The 20,850-nt window shown below is 43.5% G+C and overlaps 1 protein-coding gene across 1 annotated transcript in view; it reads left to right on the top strand.

Moving 5' to 3' along the window:
- Positions 1–20,850, top strand: part of NCKAP5 (NCK associated protein 5) — a 111,778-nt gene that overhangs the window by 4,253 nt on the left and 86,675 nt on the right. The window contains exon 3 of the mRNA XM_015562510.1: positions 3,998–4,076. Within this exon, the coding sequence (XP_015417996.1) occupies positions 3,998–4,076 (79 nt within the window). The remainder of the gene's footprint in view (positions 1–3,997; positions 4,077–20,850) is intronic.

Raw genomic sequence — 20,850 nt, 5'->3', positions numbered from 1 at the left:
AAAAAAAAGCAGCACATACTAATAAAACATCAAAATTTATCCCGTGGAAACATCCAGTGGTGATAAAATAGCACAATAATTATACAAATTATAATCTTAAATTCTGCAAAATGTTATCATTGCAACATACTTAACAGCAGTTCTGTTCTAAATGCTGTTTTGATGCCAATAAGAGCCATGCGTATTTGCCCTCCTCCTGCAAAGTTATCTAAACAACTAACTTTTCTAAAGACAATGCCTTCCAGGAGTTCCGCCTCCACAGGTCCCTTCCGGTTTCACTGAGCTTCACTGTGTTGTTTTCCTTTACAAAGAGCTTTACCATCCACATGTCATTTTCTTAGGAAACAATGAGTGTTAGGATGGCTCAGAGAAGAAGTATATGCAGAATTCCAAAAGAAAGCCATCCCCAAGTATCGGGTTTAATTCTAAAATTATGTTTGTATATTTGTCAGTAGTGAATTATTTTCTCGCTTTTCCCCATGTCTTTTGTAAGTTCATTCCTCCTTGCGTTTTCTGATGATAGGGATTAACAGATTATAATGGGCACCCTGATATTTAATGGTTACCTGCTATAGACTGGTGTTGGTACAATTCTTAACTACAACTGAGCCCAAAGGAGTTGGAGATTCACTATTAGAAGACATCCAAGTACCGACAACAAACTTAATCCAAAAATATCCTGTAGTTATTGCCTTTGAGTCACCTTCTACTTCTTACCAAATGGGACATTACCAATTTATATCTGTTCCTGGTAGAGTAATGTCTGAGAAATTTCTAAATCTCTAACCACCATTCTTTTCTGAGCCAAACATCTTGGTTTTGTGAGCACTCCCATCTTTGAAATGCCTTGCCATGTGGAGTTGTTCCTCTTGTGTCCATCTCTGGAAAATTTTGAATCTGGAGTAGGCAGTCCCTTACCCCCAGGAAGCTTCCCACAACCTCTCATCAGCTTCAAGCACTGTGTGACCATGAATGAAAGTTAATGTTAATTTCTGGCTACGAAAAAAATGTAATTAACAAGGGGAGTCTGCTACCAAAACAAATTATGCCCCTCATTGCCATAGGCAAATGGAATTTTCTAGTAACTCACCACTTTGCATTGAAATCTGTTGGTATGGATAGAGTTGACAGGTATGCCATTTTAAGACACACCCCCATTTTACATTCCTTTGTTGATTCTCCATCTATCAGATTCAAACTCAAAATTCCTTCTCAGGGGTCATCTGCTCCTCATGGGTCATTAGTCCAGGAGACCTGAAAGAACAAGGGGCCTTGTCTGCAAGCCCAGTTTATCTGATAAATCCCCACAGACCACATTTAGCATTTGCTGTTAAGCACATAAAACCCTGGGAGGTTCTGACAAGGAGCTGACAGGTGGCTTCTGTTGTCTCTCTTAAATATGGTACTTGGAGAGAGATGATGGGTAAGTTCCACAGAAAGGTCAGTAGGGAAGGAAAGCAGGGCAGTCACACACACGCACACACACACACACACACACATACACACACGCGCAGACACCCTCATGGAAATTTTTGCTACTCTTAAATAAGTGTAGTTTATGTATACTTGGAATGCTGCTTACATATCTAACTGTCAGACACTAAGAAAAACATAGTCACTCTTGGGAAGGTCTGGAAAGGATGGCAATAACAATACGGTGCACTCTGAAAAATTGAGTTATAGCAATGAATAGGGATAAGGAGTGCTCACGCTAAAACTGAAATCCTATGTGCCCCGGAACAGATCACTAGCCCTCTCTGAGCCTTTTTTTAAACTATAAAATGAAGATCTGGTTCTAATTATTAGATTCTTTGGTTTAGAATTTTATAGGCTGATGGAGATGATTCACCTACACCACAGCAGGTAGGTTAGCAGGGCACCCCTTTAAGTTTAAAATGGGGCACTTTAGAAACACCTAAAGGAACATGACCTAACAGGTGGAGGAAAATATGGAGCATATTGCCATAAGAACTGGCATGTGCTGAAAATTTGTTTTCCTTGCTGTTTCTATAAATAAAGACAGATGGTTCTTGTTGGATTATTAATTACGGGGCTTGGGGAATCCGTCAGTGGGTCTTTTGGTGGCCTTGTCACGAAAGGATCACTGAGCTCAGTGAACCTCAGAAGGAAAATAAGTAACCTGTTGGCCTCAGTGATGCTCAGAGCACTTTTCCTCTCTGCCATCCTAAATGTGCTCTGCTAGAAACAGTTACCCCAACATTCTCCCTCTGGAAATGCCAACACACAGGGAAATCCCTGCAGAGCAGACAGGATGGGAAAGAAAGTGATGAAACCTGGCCTCTGGGATATTCCACCCTAACAGCTCTGCTGTGGGTTCAGGTGGCCATCCGCACCCTATCTTGAGTTTGCCATTTTCTGGCTGTCAGCATGCACCGATTAAGCACCAATTACATTCTAACATTAACACTGTAGTCATAAAATGTAAGTAATTGTTCTTATTCCATTAAATATGAAAAATAGGAGGTAAAAAGTAGAAAGCTAAACTCAGCTCAAGGTCAGGATGCAACCATATGACTTTCTACATCATGACTATTAACATTAAGGGTTTCTTGGCATTCAACTCGAGCCCCTGAGCAAATCTACCGGCACCCTCTCATATGTGCCTAAGCAGAACCCCCTTTGCACTCATTGCACAGTTCACCTTATTATTACTGGCTTCCCAGGTGACTGGCTGGGGTGTATTTTTAAAAAGCTATTCCGGGTCATTTTGCCAAGGACCATAAGCCGTCTTGATATTGAGGCCAAGTCTATACTCAAACAGAAATCTGAGAATAAAACAGTACCCCCAAATAAACACACATCTCAAACCAGAGTTGCTGTGTTTGAATCTCAGTCCCGTCACTTGTGTAGTCACTCGTTCTGTCTGTTTCTCCAGGACCCTTATCTCTAAAATGGAACTAACAGTAGCACTTGCCTCCTCCTGTTGCCTTGAGGCCTGTGAGATCATGGGTGTGAAGAGCACCTGCTACAGAGTGTTCAGTAGTTCACTGTTTTTATCATTGTTGGTGTTGTAGATGATGATATTATTACTGGTGCTGCTAGATTGGGAAGTAGTGGGCCCGGGTTTTCGTTCCAGTGTTGCCACTTAAAACATGTTTAAGGAAACTTGCTGGGTCTCAGAATCCTCATTTGTAAAAGCCTGTAGTGTTAGTAGACGCTCTCTAGGGTACCATCTGATCCATGCCATTCAGCATCTGGGTATTCCAGCAGAAGTATATGGGAAATGTTTTTGACCTGGAAACTCTAGATAAATGCCTCGCTGCTCTAGTTCACTGAGCACGTGTCATAGTCACTTCATCATTCATTGTGCAAAGAACAAAAAAATATATCATTTTCTTAGAGAGTTATAGTCTTGGAAAGGGTCAGGTTATCTAAGTATATTTCTTTACTCTTATTAAAATTTGTAGTGGAAGCCACTGACTCTGGAGGAATATTATATTTCCTTAGACTTTAATTTTTCCTTACAGCTATGTGTTACTGACTTTATTAAGTATTAAAACCCAAAGCTGGTATCTGCAAAGTCTTATCTAGAATTAGGTGCCCTGTAAATTCTCATTTTCAGAGCTATGGTTATATTTTGGAAAATATGCTTTTATAATTAAAACTTGTACTAGAAATAAAGCCAAGAGATAGAATGGGGAAAAGTGGAAGGGAAAGAATATATATAATATATCTATAATAATAAAAGCTAGTTAGACCAGATGTCCTTCAGGATATCCTTCCTGATGACCTACCAGACAAAGCCAGGGCTGTAATGGAAGCCTGGGTCCTGGGTGCCAGAGGGAAGCCAGTGCTGACAGCCAGGGGAAGGAAGGCCTACTCTTGCACAAATTTCATGCATTGGGCCTCATATATATATATATGTATACGTACACATATACGTACACATACTAACATGTTAGAGATTATTCTGAGGATGGCAAATGATCTACTTAACATAATAAATAGAACTTAGAGTAATTTTTTGTTGCTGCAGGTAAAAGAGACAACTGAAAACCTGCAAGAGGATGAAGAAGATACAGTTGTAGATTCTGCATTTCAGAGTCACATCATAGGTAAGAATTTATGTCTTGATGCATCTTTAGCTGAGATATTTTCTCCATGAGATCTTCTTTCAGAAGATGTGTTCCCACAGACCATGGCTATGCCTTCACAATCAAGACTGGGTCTTCACCTCTCACACGTGGTAACCTTTATCTTCTTAGACATTGGAAGCTACCATAAAATAAGTGGATCAGAGCAGAACCTATGAAGAAACATAGGTGTTTGCAAAGGAATTGCAAAGCAAACTGATGAGAAGTGAGTACTAGTCAATACAACATGGAAATAATACTGAGTATAAATAAATAGTTCTCTGAGAAAAAAAATCAACTTGGAATCAATCCAGTTTCTCTAGTAATTATCTCCAGAAGCTCCTGTGCAACTACTCTTTGTTAGAAATGTGGGTGGGGTGCTGGCTTTCTTGAATTGAATGCTTTTTAAATCGGATAATTGTTACACCAAATAATCAAAGAGATTAAGTACATATGACTTGCCAAAGTCTTCAACTCATTTTCTTTATTATTTCTGCTAGAACCCTGTTTATAGATTGTCCTGTCTCCGAAGTAAGTTTGGCTTGTCAGCTATTTCTTAAAAGTATGCATAACCTAGCTTCGCAGCCACAGGGACTTTGCTGAGCTGTTTTCAGCAGGCGGAAGTAACTGTGATGGAGAAGCTGTCTGTGACCGAGATCCTTGCCAGGAGATAGGGGAGGTGATAACTTTAACAGCTCTGGGCCACCAGGCACACTTGCAGAATTAGTTCTTCCTCGGGCTCTAAAGGGGCTATGAATGCCAGCATGCTGATCATTTACTGTGTGTAAGACACCGAGGCATGATGGCATCATTTCTGCATCACATGTGGGTGTGGCAGGCAGTCTTGGAACCCATGTCCTAGGGCACAAGAGCCCCACGGAGTTCTGGGTTCTGGGATGATCGGTATCCGCCGCTCTTGCCTTTTTAAGGGAGGACCTTCAGCTGCCAGTTCTCAGCGTCTCACGGCTCTTAGCACCACATTGCTTCACTTTTTGGCTGATTTTCTAGTCTACCCAGCAGTCTTCGCAAACTGTAATTTACAGTTTATCTCAGAGAGTTATTATGCTCCCATAGCTTAATGAGACTGGCACACCATTATTATTCTTTTCATTTGTAATTGGGAATACAAAAGACTTGACAAACAGCTGAATGAGCGTAGTCTCAATAAGATTATTATTCCAGAAAGACAGCCTTTATTGTAGTTGTCAATGTAAAATGCTTAAATTGGTATCAGTTCCGCATAGTTAGCTAATAAGCAAGTTAAATATTGTTTAACAGCCTTCAAACACTAAGCTGTGTAAAGCCCCCATGAGCCATCATTTCTCCATAACGAGGTGTTCTTGGGCCTGTAAGACAACATACATAAACTTAAAGGCTGAATTTTCTCCCAGAGAACTGCATAATCTCCATAGGTTTTGTTTGTTTGTTTGTTTGTTTGTTTTTTAACTAGACTAGCCATTCTATTGATCTGTGCTGTTCAGCCCAATAGCTGGTAGCTACATGTAACTATTTCCGTTTCATTTTAAATTAATTAAAACTACATAAAATTAAAGCTTTATTTCTTGAATTGCACCGGCCACGTTTCAAGTGTTCAGTGGCCACACATCCTGTATAGCCCACGTGAACAGCTCCGTCACCACCGAAAGTGCTTTGGCACGTGCTGCTGTAGGTTACTGTCTTGGAAGTAAGTTTCGTCACATTTCTGATAGCTGGCTTGGTCTTCACCTAAGTGTAGATGCACCTTCAGCTGGTGGAGAACTATGTGAATAAACTGCTATGACTGCAAATAATAACAACAAAACTAGCCATTATTAAAGTAATAAAGTAATTCAATCATCTTATTTAATTAAAAGAGCGGCTCTACCCAACAAAAGAGGTAGATCCGCTTAACAATGCTATCAAAAGCCCTGGCTGTCAGTCCTCATGCGTGCTGCCTCTGATTGTAGATTGATTCTGTCACCCCGGGAACCCCATCCACATTCAAGGCACAGAATATAAGGAAGAGTCAAAACTCCTCCGGAAACCACTGCCAGGACATCACCTTACATGTCACTGTTGAGAACCCATCATAAGGCCAAGCCCAGCTGCAAAGGATGGTGGGAAAGAATGTGGCATGAGGTAGTAGGACAAATGGCATTGAGAATGGCTCCTGGGTTGACCAATCGATAAGATCGTCACAGACCTTTTAGAAGTTCACCCCTTTCAAGGCTGAATGAGACTCCACATGTCCAGTGGTTATTTATCTTTATTCCACAAGAGGGACTGAGTAGATACTTTTTAGCACTCTGATAATCCCAATGTTCCTATTTTCTCTGGACTAAGTGTTGCAACATGTCCTCACAATATTTTATAACCATAGACTATTTCCAGTCATAGCAACTAAGCAAATCTAAATATGTTCTTCTTCTAACCAAGTATCAACTAATGTCTTTGACAAAGAACAATCAGGAAATGTGTGAATCTGAATATTTGCATTTCTGTCATTTAAGAACCATCATGTTAATCAAAATTTTATTAGTTGATTATAAGACAAGATATTGTTAATTAAACCTGCTCTATATTGAAATTCAAAATTTATAAAATAAGTTAAGTAATACCATGGGATTTTTTTAAACCACCCTAATAAATGTCAAGAATTCCATGTTAATAAGCAACAAGTAAGTGACTAGCCTAGTCTGATAGAAGCATTAACACAAATGGTCACAACCAACATATTTCTAATTGCTTTCTTGTTAGTTAACTGTTATAACAAATCCACACCACATGTTATACTAATTATAAGTAGGACTAAATGATAAGTAGGATTTCAAATAACATTGTCTCATATTAAAAACATCAGCCAGTGATAGTATCAAAAATAAACCCCTACATGAAGACAGAGGATCTGGAAGTTCCTATAATGGGGAGAAAATGTCTTTTGAGGAGTTTGAGGAAGAAGCCAAGCTGAATCAAGGGATGTCCAAGAAAACAACGGTGCATGGCAGACTCGTGAATGAAGGATACGTGTTATTTTTCCGAAACCTAAAAGAGTTACAAAAAGCAATCTGTCCAATAGCCCAGTGGGCAAATGTCCCAGTGTCCCACGGCTGAATGAACCTGTTGGCTCTCCCCCGTTGGTTGGGTGCACTCCTACCTTCTTCTGACAGAACCCATGCACCAGAGGAGAGCATGACAACGGGGAGGTCAAGCCCTGAGGTTCCAGCCTCTTGGGCTGGCTGCGTGGAGTTGTCTTGGTGCCCCCTCCCTACCCCAGGAATTGTCTCCAAGGGATCTTTGTGGTATCCTCCTTTCCTCCCCGGGCGGCCTTAGCCAGTGCTAATGCGTTATACAGGGGGTAATAGGGGCTCAATAAGTAACCCCTTTTCAGTGATTAAACAGACCATACACTAGTTTATTTCCCCAGGTTGTTTTAATTTCTTATCTTGTATTTCCCTAGACCAGTGATGGTGAACCTATGACACACGTGTCAGAGCTGACATACAAACTCATTCTTTTGGTTGATTTTTCTTTGTTAAATGGCATTGAAATATATAAAATAAATATCAAAAATATACGTCTTTGTTTTACTATGGTTGCAAATATAAAAAAATTTCTATATGTGACACGGCACCAGAGTTAAGTTAGGGTTTTTCAAAATGCTGACACGCCGAGCTCAAAAGGTTCGCCATCACTGCCCTAGACATTAGTTAGCTAATATGGTAAACTAGCTCCTGTCAGTGGAGTAATGGATTAAACAGGTACCCTTTCATGTCACATATTTGCATTATAACAAGGACTCAAGAAAAGTTTTACCTCTAGCTAAGAGGAACTCTTGGGAACTAAAGTTTCAGGCATTCAGATCACTGGCTTGAATGAAGAAGAAAGACAATGAAAAGCAGAGAAGCAGTGTCAGGAGGAAAAGTTGTTTGTCATTTAAGCGTGCTTTTGAGACTAATGGCCTGCCTGAGGGCTAAGAAGTGAGGTGGAGCTATGTTGAGCCAAACAGAAGAGACTTGGATCATGAGGTACCATGTCCATTTTACCTCTAGCACATACAACATATTCCTGTAACCTTTTATCATCTATAATAATAAAAGTATAATATGCTAATTAGACCGGATGACCTTCTGGACGAAGCCGGGGCTGCGAGGGAAGGGTGCCTGTCAGTGGCCAGAGGGAAGCCGGTGCCGGCAGCCAGGGGGAGGAAGGCCTATTCTTGCATGAATTTCATGCATCGGGCCTCTAGTCCAACCATAAAGCATCTCAGCCATGGTAGCACTGCGCCCAGTCTGGAGTTTGGTGGGGACAGAGGGAGGAGAGAGCCATGTGACAGACACATAGCTGTGTGGAGTTGTCTTGGTGCTCCCCTCCATACCCCAGGAATTGTCTCCAAGGGATCTTTGTGGTACCCTCCTTTCCTCCCCTGGTGGCCTTAGCCAGTGCTGTAGTTGTCAAAGAGTCTGTACACTGATTCCAGTGATGGCCCGCAAGTGCAGTGGCCTCTGTCCCCGCAGGAGGAGGAAGGCTGGACAGTCACATGTCTGTGGCTGTGCTTCTTCAGGAGAAAACAGGTCTCACAGACTCTTGAATCGTGTACCTCAGTTATGTGGAAGACAAGAAGCAGGACCTGGGTGCTTATCTCATCTGAGCAGAAGGAATCTGGAACTGTTATTATATTAAAGTCCTAATATAATATGGCCAGCAGTTGTTATCCACATATGGATTACACAGTTTCAATTATCCAGCCCACAGTTGATTTTAAATTCAAGACTGTATTTCCCTACCTGTTCAAACCAGTGGCATCAGGTTCAGATGGGAGTGAAAGAAACCCCCAAGTACAGTGGTTTAAGTAAGAACAGAAATTCTTGCTGTCCCAAATGACAGTCCAGAGGCAGGTGGTCCAGGCTGATAGGACAGTGCCAGGCTTCTCATATCTTGTCCCTCTGCCTTTCATGCTTTTCAATCCCAAGGTCACTTTATGGTCCAAGATGGCTGTTGAAAAACTATTCCCTATGTTCACTTTCCAACCAGCAGGAAAGAAGAAGGGAGGATGGAGGATATTTCATGTCTTTAAGAACACTTCCCAGCAGTTGAGCCATCCCTTCTGCTAATAGATCTTTAGCCAGTGCTTAGTCACACAGGATGGAAACCTTACTCCAGGTGGGAGGCCACACAGCCAGTAAAATAAAGTGGAAGAACAGTCTTCTTAACTCTGGGTGGATACCAGCAGACATGCAGCAATCTCAGCGTGCTGCCGCCTCCCCAAGACTGTCTCCTTGTAGGAACACAAACAAATGTTTACTGTCATTTAAGAAAGCCCTAGGAAATAAATGTGGAGAGTTGTTGGAAAAGATATAATTAATTTCAATGATTTATGCTTAGTTTCTGTTTTGCACAATCTGAACCACCGCTCACTGCTCTCTAATTGTAGTTAATCTTGAGTAACTTTTTTGAGAAAATGTATCACACTCAGATTAGTTTGCCACCAGAATACTTAGAATAAATACATAATTGATCACCCACCAAGTTCTTGGGGTTCAAATAAACCTATGGAATACAATGCATCTAGAATTTGTATTTCTCCAAATTAAAACAAATAGGACAGCAGGGCTCTCAGTACCGAAGCTGCCAATCACTTAAAGTCCTTGATAATTAGCTATCTTATTTCAAGAGTATTACTAATTTTCCCTACTGTGAAAATGTGTGTGTGTGGGGGGGAAGTTTAGAAATTCAAACTTTTTGACATATTTAGGCTTAATTGTAGGGAGGATGAGCCATTAATGATCAAAACACAATGTGAGTGGAAAGTACAAATGTTCTCAATAAGAACTTGGGCAGATAATGTTCTGTTGACTACTGACATGGGTACCAAACCGAAAACTACTTAGGTAATAATGGCTGTGGGTGAGGAATAGGACAGAGTGATTTTGCATCATTGGAATCTCATATTCATAGTTCCCCGGATGATGATTTCTGCATTTCTCCACATATGAGGTGACATCTGAGGGGTATGATAAAGCACTCTTGGGCAAGGAAACTCCACCATGCTGCACTGGGTTCACCTGTTTACAATTGCAAGTGGCAGACTCCGAAGAGGAGTTTGGCATCTAGGCAGCCTGAACTAGGAGCTCCGCCTGTTAGGAGGACAGACCCAAGGAAACAGGATCATGTGGTGCCTCTGACCAAGGACTGGAACTAGTTATGTATCTACTTGATGCATATCTGCTGAGTATCTACTGTGTACGAAGCCCTGTGCTTGGAGGGTCACATGTCACCCTCCTTGCTTCTCACTCCTTTGTGGCTGGTGCTCTGCCATCTGTCAGCTCGCTCCAGGAGGGTTTTCCTCAAATGGCCAGAGACCGTCCTGAGGTCAGGCTTTGGTGCAGTTTCTGTGTCTTCCGAGCATGCTGGGTTCTAGTCTATGGCTTCCTTCTAATTTTTCGCAAGGGAGAGAAAATTGTAGACCTGCAAAGTTAAAATGTGTGTTCTTACAGATTGCACCAAGGATCTGAGTTTCACTATTTAGTTCAACCAAGCTGTATTGCATCCCTGGCTGGTGTGGCTCAGTTTGTTGAGCATTGTCCCATGCACTGAGAGGTTGCCAGTTCAATTACAGGTCAGGGCACATGCCGGGGTTGCAGGCTTGATCCCCTTTAGGGGGCATGCAGGAGACGGCCTATCGATGTTTCCTATCACATCAATGTTTCTCTCCCTTCTTTTTCCTCTACAAAAATTGATAAAAAGTTTTCATCTTTTAAAAAAAAGTAAAACTAAATTGTGCATCTTCTACAAGCCGCTTCCTGTGTTAGATGCCAGGGACAGTGCCTGCTCTCTATGAACTCCATCGAGTAGGGAGACAGAGAAGCAAACGGATGACTCTGATCAATATGATCACAGATTCACAGATAAGAATGAGGTGTGATCTGCATACATATGAGCACACCGAGCAGCGGATGGAGCCCAGCTTAAGTGAATGAAGCTGGAAACGTTGGTTTTTATCTGTAAGGAAAAGACAAGAGTGAGAGAGTCAGATATTGAAGTTTAAGAGCATTTATTTTTTATAACAATGGCTCTCAGACTTTGCTGCACATCAGAGTCACCTGGGAATCCTCTAAAAATGCTGATGCCCAGATCACACCCATATCAAATCACTAGGTCTAGGGATGGGAGCCGGCATTCGTATTTTCCTAAAGATCCCCAGGTGATGCCAATCTGGTTGAAGTTTGGGAACCGCTGTTCTAAGGGGTAGGGTTCACCAGCAAAGAGGAAAGTCTTTCAACTCCAGGGAAAAGCATGAGCAGACGCCTGGAGGGAAGAGCATGCATCTGCAGAGGAGGCGAGTGGGGAGGGCCTGAGCCAGAGGGAGGCCTGAGGATGAGGGACAGACAGTGCAGGTTTTGTAGGATGAACTGGGCAATGGAAACCTTGAAAGCCAAGCTTAGATGTTTGAACTTATTTCTACTGAGAATAAATAGACGGCGGAGATTTCTAAAAAGAAACCGACATGATAAGAAGTGACCATCCAATCACTTTGTTGATCACATCTCAACTTTGAAAATAAAAACTAGCTTTCATTTTCTTTCTTAGCCTTGGACCAAACAGATACGCTGGTCCCCATGTGTCCTCGGCCATGGCGTGCTGTGGTAGAGTCATGTGTCTATGTGAAAGGATGGACAGGCAGGTGCTGTGAGGCCACCAAAGGGCTGTCTCCCTCATAAGATCTCTGCTGGCAACCTGCAAGGATGTGTCTGAATATTCTACCTACCGATAATGCCTTGGGTGAGGCTCCTCAGGTTCCCATTACAGTACGGATGGCCTCTGGGAGTGCACGCGTGAGTGCCACTGACTGATGGCCTCAGTGCATCTCAGGGTAGTACCAGCAAGTCCCAAAGGGATGGCCAGGGATGGTTCTCCACCAGGGCACTGAGAGGCACAGGAGTGATTGGGCATTTAGAGAAATGAGGGTGGCATCCTGCAGGCGGAGCTTCGCTGCCAGGGGCAGAGACAAACCTGGGACCCTGGGTTGGAGTGAAACTGCAGGTGCTGGTTCGGAGGGAGAACAGCCCACCGAACAGGTAAGAGATGGGCTTATTAGACACATAAGTTTTTGCTGTTCTTCCTGGAGACGTATTGCTCACAATGCAAGCTTGGGGAGTCTGAAATAGCTGTATGGAGACCTCTTTTTGTATCAGTCCCTCAATTCTGCCAAAGGCAGGCAATTCAGTTTAAGTGTAAGAGTGTATGTGTGACCATGGCATAGTCAGGACTAGGTGGGTCAAAACAAAGTTGGACAGCAGAGTGCCTCAGCCCTGGAAGCAGAAAGCTACCCCATGTGACAGAAAAATTCAAAAGCAGTAAGACAGTGATGCATGTTATACTAATATCTCCTTTTTATTAAGAGCATTCCCTATGCTGGGCACTGGCCAAAGTCTTTCATGTGCGCTGCCTTCTTTTATCCTCACATCAACTCTGCAGCTTGGAAACTATGGTCGCCCTTCATCCATGAGGAAGTGGGTCCCTGAAAAGGGGTGAGTGTGGAGTGGAGCCAGCTCTGTCCACAGCTGTGAAGTAAAGTTTAACAAGCACCCACGGGTGCTGAATGATGAGTAGGTCCTTGTTCGGTCCTGTTTGGGTCACCAAGGATCCCGTTAGTAGATTGCTTGACCAGGGGCTGCAAACTCAAATGAGCCCTGAGTCAGTGGGTGGGGGGTGCTGGCCTTGATGTGCACATGTGCACAATGTACGAGTGATGGGAGTTTTGAGGAGTGGATAGACCACAACCCATCCCAGGGAAACGACTACTCGTCAATTCCAGATACCACCAGAGAAGGCTAGCCCCATATAGGCAAGTCTTTTCATTTTTCACCAGAGGCCAAGAATCCAGATGTTTATGTGACATTCGATACATTTTGAAGGTGAGCTCAATGTTTAAAAGTAAATATTCAGAGATTTCTTTTTATCTGGCAATATTTCAAATTAGAATTTCAGAATCCTTTCCCAGAACACCACCTCTGAAAGTATAGAATCTATATATGTAAAAGGCTAATATGCAAAGTGTCCCCTCGGGAGTTTGACCGGGAGACTGGGAGTTCAATCACTTGTCAATTACAGCTATGATGTGCGCTGACCACCAGGGGGCAGCGCAGAATATGGCAGGTGACCAGCAGTGACGGCAGGGCACTAATGGAGCAAGGGAAGGAGGAGGTGGGGAGGCAGGGAACCTATCAGCTCTGATCACTGGCCAGGCCTAGGGACCTACCTGTGCACAAATTTCATGCACCAGGCCTCTAGTATAATATAAAAATATACATATTTTCAACCAGCTGTGTTCCTCAGTGGTTAAGCGTTGACCCATGAACCAGGTGGTCACAGTTCAGTTCCCAATCAGGGCACATGCCTGGGTTGTGGGCTCAATCCCCAGTCAGGGGTATGCAGGAGGCAGCTGATCAAGGATTCTCTCTCATCGATGTTTCTCTCTCTTTCTCCTTCTCCCTTCCTCTCTCGAATCAATACATATGTGTGTGTGTGTGTGTGTGTGTGTATTTATTTATTTTTCTTAAATGCATGGTTGAACTACAATTCCTCAGAAGCTAGGGCTAGCATAAAAGCTTGTATCCAAGGGGGCAGGGGGATGTGCTATATTCAGCATTTGCCCAAGAGACTACATTTGCAGTAGTCTCTGGTGGTCTGGAGCCAGGTCACCAGCTGCCCCAGTTGCCTGAGACTCCTTCAGTTTTAGGGATGAAAGTTCCACATCCTAGGGTATGCCTTAAGCTAGAATGAACGGGAACAGTTGGTCACCTTCCCCGAATCCTAGTCTGAAGAAACGGAACTGTTGACAAGATGAAAGCCTAGGGCCTGAGCAGGTGGGCCGCTAGATCAAAGCACGCTTCCGTCCTCAGCCTAAAGCTGACTCCTAAGAGCAGTGGGCACAGACCTGCCCTGCAGAGAGGATAAGCTCTGATTCGGCCTCAGTTCAGCCTTGACTCTGGCGAGGAAAAAGAAAAAAAAAAATGTCTTCTCTGAAGCTCACACTCATGTGGATCTCTCTGTGTGTGCCCCAAATCCCCCAGTGTGAAATTTTTAAATAGTCTGAGTTATGCTTTTAAATACTTCAGGGAAAAAACTGGGGGAAGGCATATATAAAATATGAATGGCAGAATATTAGTATTTTTAAAGATGGGCAATGGGTATATGAGGACACATTATACTGCTTGAGATATTTGAAATTTATAATAATGAAAAGTTTTTTTTTAAAATGCAGACTCAGATTGATAGTACTCCCAGGAATTTGGCAAAACTCAACTCAAATCCTCTCTTGAGATACCCACTCCAAAGTTACATACAGATAATTTCCAAGGAAAATTAACTTACAACAGAAAATCACTAAAACGCAAGGGGGAAAATGACTTCATATGAGAGTCAGAAAAAAACAAGCTATAGAATAAGTCCTGCAAAGATTACAGAATTGGTAAATCAGCCAATAAATAATATAAAATTAAAAGTTGTTAGGTAGTATTTATCACCGCTGAAGAGAGAATGAGTGAATTAGGAGATAGAATTGAAACATTGCACAAAATATGTAACAGAGAACCAAGGATGTGGGTAACAGGAAAGTAAGGTTAAGATACTTTAGGTTAAGGGCAATAAAACCCACATGCATTTAACTGTAGCTCCCTAAAGAGAAAATGCAATGAATGGAGTAACATAATATTAAAAACTAGTGCATGAAATTCACGCACAGGGGAAGGAGGGTTGTCCCTCAGCTTGGTCTGCACCCTCTCCAATCTGGGACCGCTGGCTCCTAACCGCTCACCTGCCTGCCTGATAGCCCCTAACCACTCTGCCTGCCAGCCTGCTTGCCCCCAACTGCCCCCCTACTGGCCTGACCTCCCCCAACTGCCCTCCACTGCCGGCCTGCTCACCCCCAACGGCCCCTCCCCCCGCCGGCCTGATCACCCCCAACTGGCCTCTCTTCTTGTCCTGATCGCCCCAACCACTTCTGCCTCAGCCCCGCCACCATGGCATTGTCTGGAAGGATGTCCGGAAGATCTCCCGAAGGTCTCCCGGTCTAATTAGCATATTACCCTTTTATTGGTATAGAAGTGAATGACTGCCGGGCCAATGTGGCTCAGTGATTGAGGGTCGACCTATGAACCAGGAGGTCACTGTTTGATTCCTGGTGAGGGTACATGCCTGGGTTGTGGACTCGATCCCCAGTGCCTGCATGCAGGCAGCAGCCGATCAATGAGTCTCATTATTAATGTTTTTCTCTCTCTCCCTGCCTCTAAATGAGGTTTTAAGGTTTTTTTAAGTTGCACTAATTAGAGTCATGAAATCAATATGGTGAGTTAGGGGCAGCATTTTTTGTTTTGTTTTTATTTCTTTATCTTAAACTAGAGGCCCTATGCACAAAATTCATACAAGAGTAGGCCTTCACAGCCCCGGCTGCCTCGGCCCTCACAGCTGCATAGCCCTGGCTTCACCTAGAAGGTGGTCAGGGAGGACGTCCGACGTCTGGACAGTCGTTCTGCTGTTCAGCCATTTGGTTGATTTGTATATTACGCTTTTATTATTATAGATAAGTTTTGGAGTGCACACAGGTCATAAGAACAAAACTAGTAAAAGTGAGTAGTAAAACATGTGAATTTACATTACATTTACATATAGTTTATATATGAAAGGTATACTGGTCTATGGTGTAGAAATAAAGTACTTTGTATTGTTCAGTAGACAAAAAATTTGAAAGGTATAATCCTAGAAAAAACCCATGGCAAGTATATCAGGGAATGTATACCACAGTAATCATAGCTACATTATTATATAGCACACAAAAAAGGAAAAACACTCAAGTGATTGTCACCAGTAAAAATAAAAATTTTGAAATACACTATGGAATATTATACAGCAGTGAAAATTAATGAACTCCAGGTGCATGTACCATCATAGATTCATCACCAAAACAATCTTGATTGAAAAGAGGCAACTACAATAGAATACTTACAGTATAATTCTCTTTGTATAATGAGCAAAACTAAACAACAGTGTGCTAGGAACTAAACAAACACAGCAAGGTAATGAGTAACATGAAATTCAACAATGAAGGGTGTGACCAGAGAGGGTGCAAGAGAGGCTTAAAGACAGTGATCTGGGCACTTTGGAATGAGTCACAGACATGCAGCCAGGGCTCCACTGCTTCTAAAGAGACACCCTGGTCGTTGGAGCTGGGAGTGCCAGAGAAAATAACTTATCAATGTCAGTCTTAATTTCTTTCATCAGCCCATGGATGGAATTTGGAAAGAGACATTTAGCAATCTTCTTATCAGTGGTACAGTGCCTGCTCCCTCATTTTGCCCATGATCAGATAACAGGCTGATGTTCGCTCTATCTTTGCTTTGCCACCCTGGTGCAGATAAAAGCTTTTCAGGAAGCGAAGGAGCAAGCTGAGAGGTTACCAGGTTCTGAAACGTTGTCACTGCCAAGCCAGGAGCATTGAATCAATATCCAATATGTTTCTTATGTAGCTAAAACCTGCTCTCCGGAAATGTTACTGTTTGATTGTAAAAGCAGGAGGAATTTGAAGAGAGACTTTGATGCCACCGCGATAAACACTCTCGGCCTGTAACTCGATTGTAGCAACTCCAAACTGAGAGGAAATAAGCTTTAAGGTGACTTTCTGCCCATTTGGGACTCAGCCGTATGCTCTGCCTTCAGAGCCCATTTGGAAGGAATGCTGGGTGTTAGAAGGCACTTGGAGTGGACACCGGCTGCCCAGCTTCGGAGTGAGAGGATCGCATTGCCAGAGATGTTAGTTCCCAGGACACTGACCCAGTCGTCAAAATGTCCCCCTCAGCCACCTAACTGAGGCTGCAGGCTTGAGGGGTTTCTTGAACTTCGCCAAGCCTCCATTCCCTCATGTGCCAAGTGGAGATAATAGCAATACCTGCTTTGAAATCTTGTTGGGCTCATTGATATTTTTGCATACATGTGCTTGGCACTGTGCCTGGTGCTAGCAAGAACTCAGCTGTTGGTCTTCATTCTTATTGTAATTACTGTTATTAACAATGGTATGGATAATGTATAGGTAGCTATAGATATCATCTTCCTTTTTTAAAATATATATTGATTTCAGAGGGGAAGGGAGAGGAAGAGAGAGAGAAACATCAATGATGAGGGAGAAGCATTGATCGGCTGTCTCCTGCACACCCCCTACTAGGGATCGAGCCCGAAACTGGGGCATGTGCCCTGATCAGGAATCCAACTGTGACCTCCTGGTTCATAGGTCACTGCTCAACCACTGAGCCACCCTGGCTGGGCTCATCTTTCTTTCTTTTTTTAAGTTGTTCTCATAGCTCTGAGTTATTACAATGAAAGATTACAAAGCAAAACCTGCAAAAAGAAATGGCATGAAGGGCAACATCAGGTGGTAACCAGGCCCAAGCTTCCAATGGTCCTTCCTCAGTGGAGTCACCCAGGAGGCACTACATACCCCCGCAACACTAGTGAAATGTAACTACCTGAGCTCATCAGAGACCCAGAGGCCAGGGTTTTTACTGGGAGCTGGTCACACAGTCGCTGTCTGCCTAGCCCATATGAAAATCCCCGTTTCCAGAAGCAAAGCAGAGGTTTGGCATAAACCATATTGTTTGCACAATTTAGGCACAGTGAGTCCCTCTTACCAGTTAGGGTGGTAGGAACCCCCTGAAATCTATGATCCCAGATGCTAGGGAAGGGCCGGTCTTGCATGCGGGACCTTTTAGGGGTGACATTCTCATGCTGCTATGCTAGAGCTTTCCAGCAGGCCCATCGCCGTGGCCCTGTCCACAGCATCTTCACCGTGAAGTTATCAGTAGGCCCGCACACAGCCAGGTGAAACCAAGCCACAGTGCTAACCTCAGGGGTTGTCTGCAAGGGTCTCAACTAAGCTGAAGGGACCTGATGCTCCCCGAGGCGGAGGCAGGATCATGACAGTCGCCCATGGGACACACACAGGAGGACAGTCCGTGGGCAGCCCGTGGTATTTCTGGAAACAGAGTTTACTATGATTAGTGAGACAGAGCAGGTTAACAGGCCCCAACCTGGCCTCCCGCCAGGGCGCCTCCAGCCTCGTGTGCAGTCTCGCCTGAAGGGATTCAGTTCAGCCTGGTTTCAGAGGCCCTGCAGTCAGCCCAAGCAGCTCTGCTTGTCGGTGGCACCCGGTCATCAGTGTCACGAGGGAGGATGATGTCTGTCAGTGTCTGTGTGGGACATTTCCTGGCCACCTTCCTTGTCTCCTGGTCAGTGCTGCAGGCGTGACCAGAGGCTCAGCAGTTGGTTTGGATGCAGGCTCGCCCAGCAGCGTGGACAGGGACAAGGGGAGCGTTCCCTCAGGAAGGGTGCCTTCCGGGAACAGCTCTGGGAAACAGGTTGCTCACTCTCAACACCTCACTCCCATGCCTCTGTGCCATTGGTACAAACTCAGCGTGCCCCTTTCAGTGATCAAAACGTCACACACTTTCTTCCATAAATTCTCACTTAGAAAGGTTGTATGCAGCAAGGGCAAGAGTTTTCACAGAAAAAAACACAATGTTTTTATACAACTTAATCAGAAAGACATATCATTTTCAGAAATTGGACAGGATAAAATCTTGAATTTTAAAACATTTTAAAAATGGGTTTATGTGACCTTTTACCCCATTTGTCCTGATTTTTTATCCAGTGAGAAGCTAGAGAAGCCTGGCTTTTCTGGGTCCAGATGCATTTAACAGTTAAGCCACCTAGTGTGCGCCAGGAGAAAGGTGAGAGGAGCAGGCAGGACAGTGTTGTTGTTGCGAACTGCAGCTCATCCAGATGCTATCTCCTGAGTGACAAGGAAACTGAGACACAGTGAGGTTTCATGTCCATGATTCACAGGAGTGAGGTGACAGCATTCATATTGAAGATTAGCATGCCTTAAAGGTGGTTGGACTTGGTCTCAGGAGTTCTTTGGCCGTAAGTCTCACATGAAGAGAGAGAGGCCTAAGCTGGCCCCCTATTTCCCCAGCCAGTATTGCACCCACACACACTGCAAATGGACTTGAACTGAAACCAGACACAATGGGTCCAAGGCCATTTGTCATTACGGTAATTGAGCCAAATTAATATTTATTCCAATAATGCTGGCAGTATAGGGAGAGTAGCCAGCCACCCTGGAAATTCTGCTCTGACCCCCTTCGCCAGTTGGCAGATTATATATATATATACACACGAAGGAGAAGAAAGCTAGGAGCTACAAGTATAATATGGAAAGGCGAGGGGGAGGTCTGCAGTCCGGCCTTCAGGAACTCAAAGTCCCATAGCAAGGCGGCTAATCTATATATATAAAAGCCTAAGTGTCCATCTGTCTGCCCAGGGGGCAAATGCTCAAAGCAGGAGTTGCCATGACACGCACTGGCCATTTAAAAATAAATGGCACCACGGACCTGCTGCCAACAAAACAACACTCAGCTTCCCCCAAGTGGGACACAGGCCCCGCTACCACCCCGGAGCGACACCCCACCAAATCGCAGTCAACACTGCCAAGACCCCATGGTGCAAAATGCGGCCCACAGCCCAGCCCAGCCCAGAAACAGTTGCTGTGGGCACCAGGTAATGGCATCATGTAGCAATGCTCAGCTTCCTCTCCCTAGCAACTAGCCTTCTTGGAGTTTCTTCAGCCCAGGAACCCAACTTGTTTTATAGTCAGGTGCAAACATTTTACAGTTCAACCAAATGTTTGTGAAGCATTTTCCCCTGCCTCGGAAGCCCTGGAGTAGGTAGATAGGGGACTCAGTGGAATCCTATTTTCTTTTCATTAGCCGGAAAACAGAGATTTAGACAGTTAAGAAATTTGACCCGATTGAAAAGAAGTAAGAAATGGTGGAACTTGAAAATGACTTCAGGTTTTCTCACTGCACAGCATTTAGTCAAACACTGCTACAGTTAAATATTTTACCCCTTGTTCTCCCTGCGTGATCTACAAAATAATCTGCTTTGTGTTGATATTTACTGCTGTGTTGCTGACGAGTACCTGAAAGAGAAGTTGGGGTTTTTCATTTGGCTGGAAAAAGTTTAGCTAAATCAGAAAGCAGGTCTATTAAGCAAGTGTGTGTGTGTGTGTGTGTGTGTGTGTGTGTATGAAAGGCTAAGTTGACTGGCATATGAGCGATACATATAAAGCTCTCACTGGTGCCAATTGCACATGTGTGTTTGGATCTGTCATTGTTGATCTTGAATTTGGTTGACACTTCTATTATAGAGAAAAGGCGAATAGCAATATTAAAATATTTCTTCTAATTAATTTCCTTTCAATGTGCATGAATCCGTCCACTGGGACACTAGTCTTCTATGATGTTACAAACAGCTCAGCCTATTCCTGGGATTGGAGAATAGTCAATGTTCCTGAGCAAACTCCTAGAAGGGGGTCAGGGTCTGGGCATAGCAATCAAATCAAAGTGTGTCCTGTCCTTGGTCTGTTATCAAAATGTATTTCTTTTCTGAATAATGGATCCATGGAGGCATCTTATGTTTTTATAGCCTGTTTCATCCTCCAGTTTCCCAGGGTCTGTAAGAAAACTTCTTTATAGTAAGGTGAATAATTATTAAACAACTGTGGCTCTATTCTTATTACATGCCCTTCCCCACCATCATTTCCCCTTTGTTAGTATTATCATATCATATCTATGAGATTAGTTTTATTTTGAAGGAGTCTTGTTGTTGAACTGTATTAATCCTGGCCTATTATATTTTCCCCTTATGGGTTTTGGCTCTATCCTTTCAG

This window comes from Myotis davidii, unplaced genomic scaffold (genome assembly GCF_000327345.1).
Source record: "Myotis davidii unplaced genomic scaffold, ASM32734v1 scaffold897, whole genome shotgun sequence".
Lineage (NCBI taxonomy): Eukaryota > Metazoa > Chordata > Mammalia > Chiroptera > Vespertilionidae > Myotis > Myotis davidii.
The sequence above is the reverse complement of the archived record's forward strand: the minus strand, read 5'-3'. Positions and strand labels throughout refer to the sequence as shown.